The sequence below is a fragment of the Fusarium phalaenopsidis genome (genome assembly GCF_050370095.1).
Source record: "Fusarium phalaenopsidis strain FUZ10S chromosome Unknown contig_32302, whole genome shotgun sequence".
NCBI lineage: Eukaryota > Fungi > Ascomycota > Sordariomycetes > Hypocreales > Nectriaceae > Fusarium > Fusarium phalaenopsidis.
The window spans coordinates 890078-902094 of record NW_028145405.1 but is presented as its reverse complement, the minus strand read 5'-3'; the positions used below and the strand labels follow the sequence as shown (position 1 = coordinate 902094).

The following is a 12017-nucleotide window of genomic DNA, read 5'->3' as shown; positions in this document are numbered from 1 at the left end:
TCATTACCCCTTTTTCACGACGCTCTTTTTTTCACGAGCTATTTTGAGAAGCGTAAAAGAATTTGAAGCTTTGTCACTTATGGAAATCCGACTCCTATTCCGTGAAGGCAAGCGTGAAAGCAACTTGGACTAGAATCCGCCCAACAAGGTTCGCCAAGCCGCCCTGCTCTTAGTGAAACATAGATTGCTTGTATCGGAATGTCTCCCCGGGTGTGAGTCATACGACCGACTGGGGGCGTGTCGGATCGAGTATCGGCGTGGAAAAGAAAGGCGGCCCATCCGAACCAGGAGTGTGAAAATGCGGGGAGACCACCACGCCTCAGGATTCGATGGAAATCTCGAAGCGGGAGATAATGCCCTTACTGGCAGGCACATGCTTTAGGACTTTGCATCGACAGTGGGATGGGGGCTACAAGGACGTGGGTGGAAGCGGATCGATAACAAGAGACATGGGTGATGCACGGTATGGTGCTTCAGCGTGAATATGGCGCAAAGATAACTTCAAACGGGCCAAACAGGTCGGGTCGGCTCAGATATCAGCTTGGGCTTAAAAAAGCAAACACCAACGTGTGTTGCCGATGCTATTGTATGATTTGTCAACGCCAGCGTCATCCTGACGGCTGCAGTGTCTCTGTCCTACCCCGTGCTGCTAGATTGTGTTCAGACAAGCGACGGTGAGTCTAAGAGAAGAATATCTAAACCGTCGTGTTTCGCCTAGTCTTGATTCAGGTTGTGTTGCACATAAACGACTTTGCTTGCTCGCCTCACACTCCTGTGCCGGGGAAAGCACCCTTCTTGGACAGAACCACAATGCCTCGCTCCCTAGCGATATAACCTTTCATCAATTCCTAGAAAACAAAGGTGCCCAGTCAGTGACTCAGATCTTTGTAAGGCTGAGATGGAGGGGAGTGTGAATAGAGGCCGTGAATGCCCCAGGCAGACACTGAAATAAGGCAGCATCTTGGTGACGAGTATATAGTCAAATGACTGCCGTGGGGATGCCAACAAACAATTCTTGCCCGTTTTCCACCGAAAAAAAAGGAAGAGCAGGGATCAGAAGGCAGCCGGTGCCTCGTGTACACCAAGGAATCGAACAACTCACCTTGTAAATCATGTTGGCCAGTAGGCACTCAACCTCGTCACCCTCGATCATCTGGCCGCTGCTCATGCTAATGGCCGCCTGAAATTCCGTCACCGGGATGCGACTACGACGCACGGGAGCCGTGTCGCCCTCTTTTGGCTCATCGTAGCCGCCGGCGATAAAGACCTTACGCAGCAGGTTACGCAAGGCGATATCTCTGCCCCGCTCGAGCGTCAGGTAGATGCGCCGTTTGACTAATTCGTCTTCGCCACTTTTCAGGGCTTCGTCAAATTCCTTCAGGTTTCCGGATTTGATGCATCGGGCCAGCGGGAGGAAGAGTTCCTGTAGTCGAGGGTAGTTTTCCAAGAGAGTCTTGGTGGGGAGGACATGGCTGGTGATAAGGCGGCAAGGGATGAGGTAGGTCAGGATTCGTCTGGCATCATGTCAGCGGTGAATCAACTTGTGTCAAGTCATGCCTACTCAGATTGGGTGATAGCATCTTTGTGGCATAAGTTCCATGCCTCGTTGAGGTGGGATTCCGCCTGATAGACCTTAGTACACATCATGCAAAGGACCGGGTAGTGCCTTACCGCAAGGTAGTCCTCTTCTAGGAAACGCAAGACGCCCTCGTAAAATTTGAATGTCACTCGTTGAGACTTGGGGAACATTTCGAGGGCGGGCATGTCTCCCTTGTCGTTGTACACAGACAACGTCTTGATGATAGTCCTTGATAACGATGCCGAGTTAAGCTTGAAGTAAGTTTTGAAGAGGAGGTTGATGACGAAGTAAATTCCCCATTTCCTGGATTCTTCTAATGGAGCTCTGGGTATTGTCAGTCACGAACGGGGCAAACAAGGGGATAGTCCATACCTGTCGTTTAGACACAGGGAAAAGATTCGCTTGAGGTGGCCCTCGCAGTCTCGTAGTTGGAGCTGCCCTTCGGTTTGAGGATCGAAGTCATCATCCATCAATGAGGCGCCAGGGGCACCACTGAGAGATTGAGTTTGGCGTTCCTCGTCGGATTTGATGGCGAACAGCCGCAGGTACTTGCCCACCATGTAGAGAGATGGGATCGTCCACGCTTCGAACCCGTGCGAGTTGTATCCGCGAATAAGCACAGAGGTCAGTTCCTTCCAAGCCTCGTACACTTTTGTCCATGTAGACTGCACCATGGTTAGCGAAGAGCTCTCGACTAGATAGTCACTCTCATACCTTGCCACTTTCCCCAGCCAAAATTTCACCAATTGCCTTCCAGTAGGCCTGGTAGACATCCACCCAGCCCGTCACCTCATCATGGTCCAACTTCTGTCGATGGGAAGTGTTTGATTTGATGAAGTGCTTGATATCACCTTTGACGCTGTGAGAATTCGTACTACGCCATACAGCCATCAGCCGTTGAGGGTCATCTGGTGGAGGAACAGGAGATAAGGTTTGAGCTAGCTTGTAGCCATTTCGCAAGGCATGGGCCTGCGCAAACTGCTCGAACAGGGTATTCATGACCTTGGCCACAGATGCAAGGAGCGTCGTGATGTCTACTCTGGCAGGTCTCAAGTCGGGTGTTGATATTTGACTGGGTAGAAGGCGACGGCGAGCCCGGATCCGGAGAGGCTTGACGATATGAGATAGTGAGCTTGAGATGATGTATTATTATTGTCCGAAGTGTGTTTTGGTCAAAGTTGATCTCGGTCCTATGGCTTTGTCGTTCAGGCTCATTGCCTTCCTTCCCAACTTCTTTGAGCCGGACCACATCTGATTGGACGTTGGACCCACTGTCTTGGCAGTCAACACAGATGACGGTGCACGTGACTGTTTTCACGAGTGGGTCGAGCCTGACCAATCGCCTTTGGGGCCAAAGCCCTGCAGGTGCTACGTCTCTTAGCCCTCCCACACCTTCGCACAAAAAAATATCGCCCGCGACTTTCAACTTCGGCCATCTTCACTAACCTTCGCGCAGTTGGAATTGACCACCGTCACAGTAAGTCGGCAACATAGGACACATCCAAGCAGGCCACTGACAGATATTACAGATGGGTAAGCATTTTCTATCTCTCGCGCTCGACCATGGCGATGCCGCCCGCCGGAGGAGGATCAACGAAAATAATTTCGATAATTTTGCACTTCGACTGGGACGACAAGAATGAGGGATCAGACTGCTTCCTGGGACTGCGACGGCTCTCTAGACTGGCGGATTGGACTTCGATTGCGTCTCGACGGGACTTTTTGGGGAATTTCGCCTTGAAAACCCACAGCACTCGAATTTTCAATATCTAGTCTCACCCAACCCCGACCAGCCCAGGATAGCTCCTCGACACTCGACCTAACCCTCCGGCGCGCGGCATCACGACACAAAATTCCTAATAACAAAAATACTAACCATAAATTCAGGTCGTCTTCAGGAATACGAGGTCATCGGGCGCCACCTGCCCACCGAGGCTAACCCTTCCCCCGCCCTCTACCGCATGACCATCTTCGCTCCCAACGAGACGGTCGCCAAGTCCCGATACTGGTACTTCTTGCGTGGTCTCAAGAAGGTCAAGAAGGCCACCGGTGAGATCGTCAGCATCAAGGTGGTGAGTAGCGACAACTGGACTCGATGCCCATGGACGACGCTGACCTGAGATGCACAGCTCCACGAGAAGCACCCTCTTAAGGTCAAGAACTTTGGCATCTGGATCCGATACGACTCTCGTTCCGGCACGCACAACATGTACAAGGAGTACCGTGAGCTGTCCCGAACAGATGCTGTCGACTCCCTCTACTCCGACATGGCTGCCCGCCACCGTGCCCGCTTCAGGTCGATCCACGTACGTCGCACTCACATGGCCTTGCCTAGACCTAAGCTAACTCCAGGACCAGATCCTCCGCGTCGTCGAGCTCGAGAAGACCGAGGATGTCAAGCGACCCTACATCCGCCAGCTCACTCAGAAGGGCCTGAGCTTCCCTCTCCCCCACCGAATCACCAAGGAGAACACCAAGAAGGTGTTCAGCGCGAAGCGACCATCCACTTTCGCTTAGAATGTTTTCGGTTTCGAGGACGGTTGGGCAGGCTCTGCGGGTGTTACAACGGATCATGGAAATATCAACTGCATTGCTCGATAAAACGGGTGACGAATGAACCAAAAATTCTGAGCATGCTGATGCTGCTGCGTGATGCACAATTGATTGGGTTTTTCTAGCAAACTACCGATTGTGAACTTGTCAAGTCGATTCTCCTGTGCCGCTCCCGCTCGGCGAATTGTCCATCTGCGTATCATTGTAAAACTCTGTCCAAAATGACCACTCCATGGGAGCGCCCTGTTCCATTCCTTGGCCTAGGTCGAGGTTGAGTAACTCTGGAGGATACTCGAACAATATTGAGGGGTCCATGACACTGGTGTCGTATTGTGCCAAGGGAAGTGCTGTGTTTGGTATTGTTGACTGCGAGGTTGTCTCGCACACCATAGGCTGAGTGATAGGCTGTGTGGGACGGATCAATGGCATCGTCGATGTGGTGTTGAGGTTGAGACCCTTCAAGAGAGCCTCTGCCTTTGCTGCCTTTGCCTTTTTCAGCAACTTCTTGATAGGCCGCCAGAGCGAGCCCGTCGCAGTATCGGCAATGTGATTTCTTGATGCAGGAAAGTTGCGATCCACGACAACCCATGCCCTGTCCACCAGCTCGCCCTCTGTCTGGACACACAACTCAGCCAACGCAACCGCCAGAGGATGCCATTGCACATATGTATCTGTCCACCAGGCAAATCGGTCTTCCCATTGGTCTTTAGTCATGCGCTCGCGCAGTTCCATGATGGACACGGCGGTACGCAGCATCGTCTCCTTGGAGACGCGGGGCCGATCTGGGGCCGGACCGCCATTGAAGGGGTATTGGATGTTGAGCCACAGCTTGAGGATAACAACGCGGGCGATTTCGGAGGCGTACATGGAGGGGAGGTGAGAGGGTCGGGCAGTGTGGATGAAGGTATTTTCGAGGAGGCGGATATGTGCTATGAGTTCATCTTCTGTGTACAAGAAGTGCTCTGCTTCTCCTGCTGCGTTGAAATGGGGATGTGATAGGAGGCCAAATATGCTTGAGCACATAGCTGTGCACATGCATATGACGTTGTCGGCGGGAGTCGACTTTGGGACAAGAGGACCGGTTGAATCTGGACCAAAGTAGTCGTCGTCGATTGGTGTTGGTAGCACAGTATCGAAGCGTGCCCGGGTGAGAATGGCGTCAGAGCCTCTATCCTCAGAGCCGCGAACGTCAAGAACAACGATAAAGTGCCACAATCGACGCCTCATCTCTGCTATAAATGGGGTATAACGGTGACCGTCTCCATCGCGATCGAGGCCCATCCCTTGGGCTACGCGAATGACGAGAGATGTGAGAGCCCAGGAGGATCGGTTATGAGAGTAGACGCGAATCATGGAAGTGTAGAGCGCCAGAGCTTGCAGTGTCTCTAGTTCATTGGTGTTGAGATAATCTGCTTCAGCGAGAGCTCGCTCAGCTGCGATGCGATACCGAGCAGTTAATTCGGTCTTGTTCTCGCCCAGTTGCTTCTGACAGTCCTCCGGCCTGAGACATGCGGCGGCGCAGAAATAGATGGAAAACATTACGGCGTTTGTTGAGAGGCTGAAAGAATATGTTGATGAAGTATCGATATGTGACTGGATCTGTTTGGTGATGGTAGGACGGTGTAGGATCTTGACGAGAGGGTCGACATTGCGAGAATAGATAGTCCAGAGCCGTATCATCATATCTGGAGAAGGGTGCTTCAGGGGTTCCCGCTCATTATAATATGGATTTCCGAGCAAGAAGCCTGATGGTGCTGTGGGTGCTGGAGGTGCCGGGTCAAGGGACTCTGGGCTATCGCCTTCTTCCTCCTCCTCCTCGTCTTCAGAGGGTTGATCCAGCGCTTGCCGGATCCCCTCGACTTCAGAGCACAGATTCCCCCAGAAACCAGCGCTGAGGTACTTTTCCCCAGCCTGGGCATTCGCGGCGTGTGTAGCAGCATCCTGCGATTCCTGACACTGGTCTTCCAGAGTGGCAGATAACGTTGTGGCGATGGACGAGGACCGCGTGTCCTCATCGAGCTGCTTTAGCTTGGAAGGATCCGCCAGATTGACAATAGTCTCAAGGCGACTGATCCGATCCAGCAGCTCGCTCTGACGCGGCCTCGGCGCGCGACGGGTAGGCTTCCTCGAGGGATAGACGCACTCAAGTCCGAAGCGAGAGCACTGAGTGCAGACGGGCTGTACCTTGTCGCACTTGATCTTGCGGGTCCTACAGCTCGAGCAGCTGAGGACCTTTGCGGGTCGGTCTTCTCTCGCGCTCATTGTTTTTCTTGTACCGCGATGTGCTGATGGTGTTGAAAATGCTGTAAGTGGAAGCTTGGTCAGGGATTGAGCAAGTGCCGGCCCCACCCGATTGAATCATTGACGGTTCGATTTTGTGGGCGTGAGACTTTGGGGGCTTTTTCAAGCTGTTCACGGCAATGCTACATGACCTGTTGGAACTTAGGTTATTTTGAGAGAATTTTGACTTGTTTGAGTGGAATTAAATGCTACAAGTTCACTCATGGCGTACCTAGGTAGACGGAGTTACCGGCCTTGAGTAAGAACGTGTCAGCGGGTGACCAACAAAGAAATCCTGGACCGTGAACTTGATCTACCTAGGCGTGACTCATCGGGCATAAGGCGAGGAGATGCCACGATAGTTGCGTTGGATCTCATCCATCCCATCACTATAGAAAATCTCACCTGTGAAGTGGTTAGTAGCCGAGCCAAAAACCAACGAAATGAGACTCCGACTCCGACTCCCTAGCCATCCCCTCATAGGTAAGAGGACAACACAGAATGAAGGTTCGCATGCTTGCAGATCTATGAAATATCTTTTATGGCATCTGTGACTGCCTGGGGGAAAAGATGAGTACCTACCCAAGGTCGCCATAGCCACAACTGCCAGACAAAGCCTCTGCCTGCCTTCCTCACAAAGAAGTTGACATTGGATGAGAGCGATTTCCGGGACAATTTGGAAGCCACGGCCGTTCTCTCTGCTGTATCTACAAGCCCCTTACTTCGGTGATCTAATGAATGTCAACAAATCAGAAATGCCCGTGCCTTCCTCAGCTCTCTTGTTTGTTTATCTCGATGACGTCTCTAGAAGACGGCCATCATCCACTGGCAGTAACTGCAGCGTCAAAACTGAATCACCAACCACCGTAATCTAGATCCTCACCTCTTCAACACCACCATCAGCATCCATCATGACTCGTCCACTTGGCCAGGCCACAGGGGCTGAAAAGCTCAAGATAGTCACTGAATTGATCGACAAACTTCACGAGGATATCAAAAATATCGCACTACTTCCCTCCGGCATGTATCCTAGCCAGCCAACAATGTGTCCCCTCCTAATCCCAATCCAACACAGACCGCGATCTCGCCTTGGAGGAACTCAAGATCTACAGTAGAGACCCCGACAGTGCTGATCCAATTTTCTCGGAAAAGGTTTGCTGTTGTTATCTCCATGATTTCTCATCTTGAACTACTGACATCAGCTCTTCCAGGGCATTAGCACGCTCCTGCCGCATGCCTTCTACAGCCCATCCACCAAGACTGCACGCGAGGCTCTTCGTGTTCTGGTAAACGCCATGGTTTTAAAGCCCGAGACTCGACAAATTGTTATCGATCAGGGTTTCGCGAAAAGGGCTTGCGGGGAGCTCAAAGGCGAGAACTTTGATGACGAGTTTCTCAACTCCCGCATTCTCCTCCTGTCGACTTACGACACAGTAATTGACGTTGAGGATCTCATTGACAATCACCACCTGGCGGAATACATTGTCGAAAAGCTCAATCAGCATGCGAAGGATCTATCCAAAAAGGCCGTCGATATACTCAGTCGCCATGCCAAGGACCTATCAAGCAAACCCAAGTCCAAGTCCCGTTCCAAGTCCAAAGTTGATCCCATGCAGGACATGGCGCTCACCGAGACTTCGAAGCTCCTGTACGTCGTTTCGCACGTTTGCCCCGACCGCGTCTCCTCTTTGAGTGCCGCACTGCCTCATCTCGTATTTATCTTGTTAAAGCATCCAGTCCCGGAGCCGAAACCTCTTGATGGCCCCTTCAAGGCGCTCATCAGTGCCTTTACAAATCTCGATTTTGGAGCGGAAAAGAGCAAGGCTGCCCTCTACCCAAAAGGCGAGACATTCAAGGTTGCGGACAAGCTGATCAATATTCTCGAGCGTGTGGTAAGAGCGTATCCGGACACGGAGCTGGATGAATTTGCGTCACCGTCCGTCAAGGTCATACGAAAGGTCTACATCAATGCCCCAGACACGCTCAAGAAACACGTGCGCGGTTTACTCTTGCCCACAGTCGAGGATCGCGTAGACGAGTTGGGCACGAGAGATACTTTACCCGGCAAATTACTCAAACACCTGACCAGCCGTACATGCCCAGTGTTTCGGGTCGACATTTCTGACCTTTTTCTCGAAATGTCGGATAGTGATGCCAACAAATACGTGCAAAATGTTGGGTATGGCTTCGCGGGAGGCCTGTTTTTGCAGGAAAGCATGCCCATCCCTTCTTCTGCTACAGAAGCGTTCAGCGGTGGTGCTGGTGGCTCGCAGGAGCCACGGGTGCTGACACAAGAGGAGAAAGCCCGGCAAACTGAACAACTATTTGATCTTTTCGATCGGTCAGTCGAGCTTTACTGCGCCGCTGAGACTCGCAGGGCTGACATGATCCCAGGTTAAACCCATCGAGCCTCACAGACGTCCAAGAAGACCCCCAAAAGACTGCCACAACAGAGAGTCAGCCCCCGATAACTAAAAGCGTTGCGGCAGACAAGGGTAAAGAATGACCCTTTGGCTGTGATCCACCATGTTCGAGTTGAAGATATAGTCAGCCAACTTGCAGCAGTCAGCGTGGTAGTCCAGCAAGCAGGGGCTTACACGACGGATGCAAAGACTAATGGACGAACAGCGTGTTCTTTAATGCTATTCCAGTAGCAGCATCATGGAATGAGTTATGAGGCTGTCACAGGACTATTAGTTGGGGTATATCACCGGGCGGTCTGTCAGTCGAGTGCAAGCAGTCTGTTTTTTGCAGGAAGAAAGGTATCAATACACAGCGTTGGGCGAGAAACAGACTTCCTCCATACTTCAGCACGTAGCTCATATCGTTCCAATGAAACTGATAAGATTACTTATGCCTTGGTCATGTTTTCCGGAAACCTGCATCTCGCACTGCCGGGTCATTGATGGACTGCCACCAACTCACTCCTTCATATTCCATCAGCTCGCCTCGAAAACTCTCCAGAAATTTCCAGAGTCCCCAAAAGAAACTGTTTGTATGCGATTAAACGCTTATTTTCAAGGTATGAACCCATACTCGAGTTATTGACTGTTGCTGCGTCTACCTTGGTCACCTTCTATCCTCCCAGTCTGTATTTTCCATTTCTAACCTGACACCAAACAGTGAAGCTTTGAATCAAGCAAACAGAGCATATTTGCGCCAGAATTCCCTTTCATAACAAGATTTAACCTATCCCTCTCCAACCCAAAAAAAATCACCTCCTCAAGTTCTCCAGCTTCACCATGCCTGCCCCTGGAAATCCAACTGTTTTCTTCGCTCGCGACAAACCTGAGCCTTCCGATAGCACTTGCAGGTCATTCATTCTTTTAGCTTCCATGTCGCACCGCATCGTGCTAACTCTCTTGCAGCCCTATCCCAAGCATCGAGGACGACGATACCATGGTGCGGGTGGTTTCGGACATCGTGGATGGCGAGGGCAACGGCGAGGATGCCGAGTCCGGCACTGAAGTCGAATCTGGCACTCGCGCCAACTCTGAAAATTCTGTCGGATCTGAGAAGCTTGGTGAAGTCATCGACAAGAAGGCGGAGAGGCTCCTCAAGGGCAAGGGCAAGCGCCAGCCCAGCACTCGCGGACGAACCACCACCGTCCGTCGCTCCAGCCGCATCTCATCCGTTGTCCCGCCCAAGAAGTCAGAGCCGCTCGTAGTCAAGGCACCAGCCAAGCGAGGTCGTGGACGCCCTGCCGCCAAGGCCAAGAAGACGACAGAGCGTGGGGGTGAGAAAGAATGGAAGGTTGAGAAGGTGGTTGGCTCGCAGATCGATGCCGACACGAGCGAGCACTTTTACCTCGTCAAGTGGAAGGGATACTCCGCCAAGGAGAATACCTGGGAGCCCAAGAAGAATCTGGGCAACTGTCGCAACCTCATTCGAGAGTTCGAGAAGACAATGAGCAAATAGGCTAAGCTGGATGGCGAGATGGCTCAGGGACAGGGACTACGCCAACAAAGGGCAGCAAGAGGGACTGAAGTAAAGGGGTGAAATTAGCTAAATAGAGCTGTGTTTGATCCAATATACGCCATAAAAGCACGTTTTCCCAACTCATAACTCAGTACACACTCTCAAACAAGGCCAGGAATGCTGTAACTGTCCCAGCCAGGGGGAGTAGACTCCGTCCCAAGTTCAAGACGCCCCATCTCCCAATCAACTTGGCCACCTCTTCATTAGTAGCCTGCAGCGTTCCCTTGGCAGCCCCATGCAACAGCTCGTTTGTGCTGCTCATAAACAGAATCGTGTACGGCACAATAGCGACAGTCAAGACAGCTCCAGACACGAATCCCTTCCAGCTCCGGCCGTTCTGCCGGGCATCATAGGCGGCGTACAGGTAGGCCAGTGCTGTTGTGACGGCAAACTTGGGCATGATGGCGACGCCGTGGTTGAAGATGGAGGCCCACACGGTGGCGGAGGTGGAGGGTGCTGAGAGGGCCGCAGGGATGCCGACGAGGGAAAGACTGGCGATGGCACCTAAGAATCAGCTGTTAATAACACGATATACAATTATGAGTGAGGTCTTACCAGAGGTCCATGCCGAGCCAGTGAGGCCAGTGGCAGTTGCCAGTAGGCACGGGACAGGGAAGTGCATGGTGTTGAGGATGAATGAGATTTGTGGCTCTTTGATACTGGTTATCTCCGGTATGGTGAGAATGAATTGAGGTTGAAGTATTCAAAGAGAGGGCATCCCAGCGAATAAATAGGCACGATTCATCTCGACGTCATGTAAGTTGGTAGTGTCGGAGACGGATGGAAGTGGGTCCTTTCGGTGCCGGACACTCTCACGGACTTCCAAGATGTCCGGCCGTGTCCGGCATAACCCCTCCGAATTCGTTGATTGGCAATTGGCCATGCAGCATTGAAATATCCATATTCATTAATTCCATTAATAGCTTCCCTTCGTCTTCATAGAGACTTTTCCTTGGTTACGACAAATCCATACAGGGTAACCATCTTGCTCGGGTCCCTGAGATCAGCCTCCTCCCACGCCCTCACCAAGTCGAATCCGCACTTTCGCAATACGTTCTGGCTCGCTGCGTTGTCGTCCACCGTGATGGCCGCTACGCACTCCTCCTCGAAGCCACCGCCCCCGCGGATCGAGTTCTTATCCACCTTGAGCTCGACCTCCTCCCGAGGAAGCGCCCACCACTGGGCGAGGTAGCCCCTCAGGAACTCTGTGATGTAGCCTTTGCCCCAGTGCTCCTTCACGAGGCTGTATCCCACGGCTGGCCAGCCTAGCTCTCCATTCCACATGGCGTTTCCTGCGATGCCGATAAATTCTCCCGTCTTGGCGAGGCAGATGGCCCAGTTGTATCGTTCGAGATCGTTTGGGGGCAGATTAAGGGCGAGAGCCTTTTTGGTTTCCTCGACACCCTTGTCTGGCCTACCCTGCGTGAACCACACCATGACCTCGGGCTGCGTACGAAGGACGCGCAGCGCCTCAAAATCGTCCTCTGAGAGGGGACGCATTAGCAGGCGCTCCGTTCGGAAAGGCTCTCGCTCATCGTTTGAGGGAAAAGGTAGTTTTGGGAGTGTCGTCTTGACTGTGACGAACTCGATTGGGGCTGGCTCCATCTTGAGTGGGAAGATGTCTCAG

The 12017-nt window shown here is 52.2% G+C and overlaps 7 protein-coding genes across 7 annotated transcripts; 3 read left to right on the top strand and 4 right to left on the bottom strand.

Annotated features, from left to right (window-relative positions):
- Positions 1-764: 764 nt before the first annotated feature.
- On the bottom strand, positions 765-2578 carry LRP88_07669 (uncharacterized protein; the record flags this gene model as incomplete). The annotated part of the gene is made up of 6 exons (XM_083244188.1): positions 765-848; positions 1103-1514; positions 1562-1623; positions 1672-1903; positions 1952-2244; positions 2294-2578. The coding sequence occupies 6 exons, from the start codon at positions 2576-2578 to the stop codon at positions 765-767; spliced, it is 1368 nt and encodes a 455-aa protein (XP_083098682.1).
- A 640-nt stretch (positions 2579-3218) lies between these two features.
- On the top strand, positions 3219-4096 carry LRP88_07668 (60S ribosomal protein eL20; the record flags this gene model as incomplete). Its single annotated transcript, XM_083244187.1, has 4 exons — positions 3219-3285; positions 3467-3651; positions 3709-3885; positions 3938-4096. 4 exons carry the CDS (start codon positions 3219-3221, stop codon positions 4094-4096), a joined length of 588 nt encoding a protein of 195 aa, XP_083098681.1.
- A 183-nt stretch (positions 4097-4279) lies between these two features.
- LRP88_07667 (uncharacterized protein) lies at positions 4280-6394 on the bottom strand (the record flags this gene model as incomplete). Its single annotated transcript, XM_083244186.1, has 1 exon — positions 4280-6394. One exon carries the CDS (start codon positions 6392-6394, stop codon positions 4280-4282), a length of 2115 nt encoding a protein of 704 aa, XP_083098680.1.
- A 929-nt stretch (positions 6395-7323) lies between these two features.
- LRP88_07666 (guanine nucleotide exchange factor) lies at positions 7324-8811 on the top strand (the record flags this gene model as incomplete). Its single annotated transcript, XM_083244185.1, has 3 exons — positions 7324-7330; positions 7488-7564; positions 7624-8811. 3 exons carry the CDS (start codon positions 7324-7326, stop codon positions 8809-8811), a joined length of 1272 nt encoding a protein of 423 aa, XP_083098679.1.
- Positions 8812-9654: 843 nt separating this feature from the next.
- LRP88_07665 (chromo domain-containing protein) lies at positions 9655-10330 on the top strand (the record flags this gene model as incomplete). The annotated part of the gene is made up of 2 exons (XM_083244184.1): positions 9655-9725; positions 9781-10330. 2 exons carry the CDS (start codon positions 9655-9657, stop codon positions 10328-10330), a joined length of 621 nt encoding a protein of 206 aa, XP_083098678.1.
- A 148-nt stretch (positions 10331-10478) lies between these two features.
- LRP88_07664 (anthrone oxygenase family protein) lies at positions 10479-11012 on the bottom strand (the record flags this gene model as incomplete). The annotated part of the gene is made up of 2 exons (XM_083244183.1): positions 10479-10894; positions 10946-11012. 2 exons carry the CDS (start codon positions 11010-11012, stop codon positions 10479-10481), a joined length of 483 nt encoding a protein of 160 aa, XP_083098677.1.
- Positions 11013-11326: 314 nt separating this feature from the next.
- LRP88_07663 (GNAT domain-containing protein) lies at positions 11327-11995 on the bottom strand (the record flags this gene model as incomplete). Its single annotated transcript, XM_083244182.1, has 1 exon — positions 11327-11995. The coding sequence occupies one exon, from the start codon at positions 11993-11995 to the stop codon at positions 11327-11329; it is 669 nt and encodes a 222-aa protein (XP_083098676.1).
- Between the last annotated feature and the right edge of the window lie 22 nt (positions 11996-12017).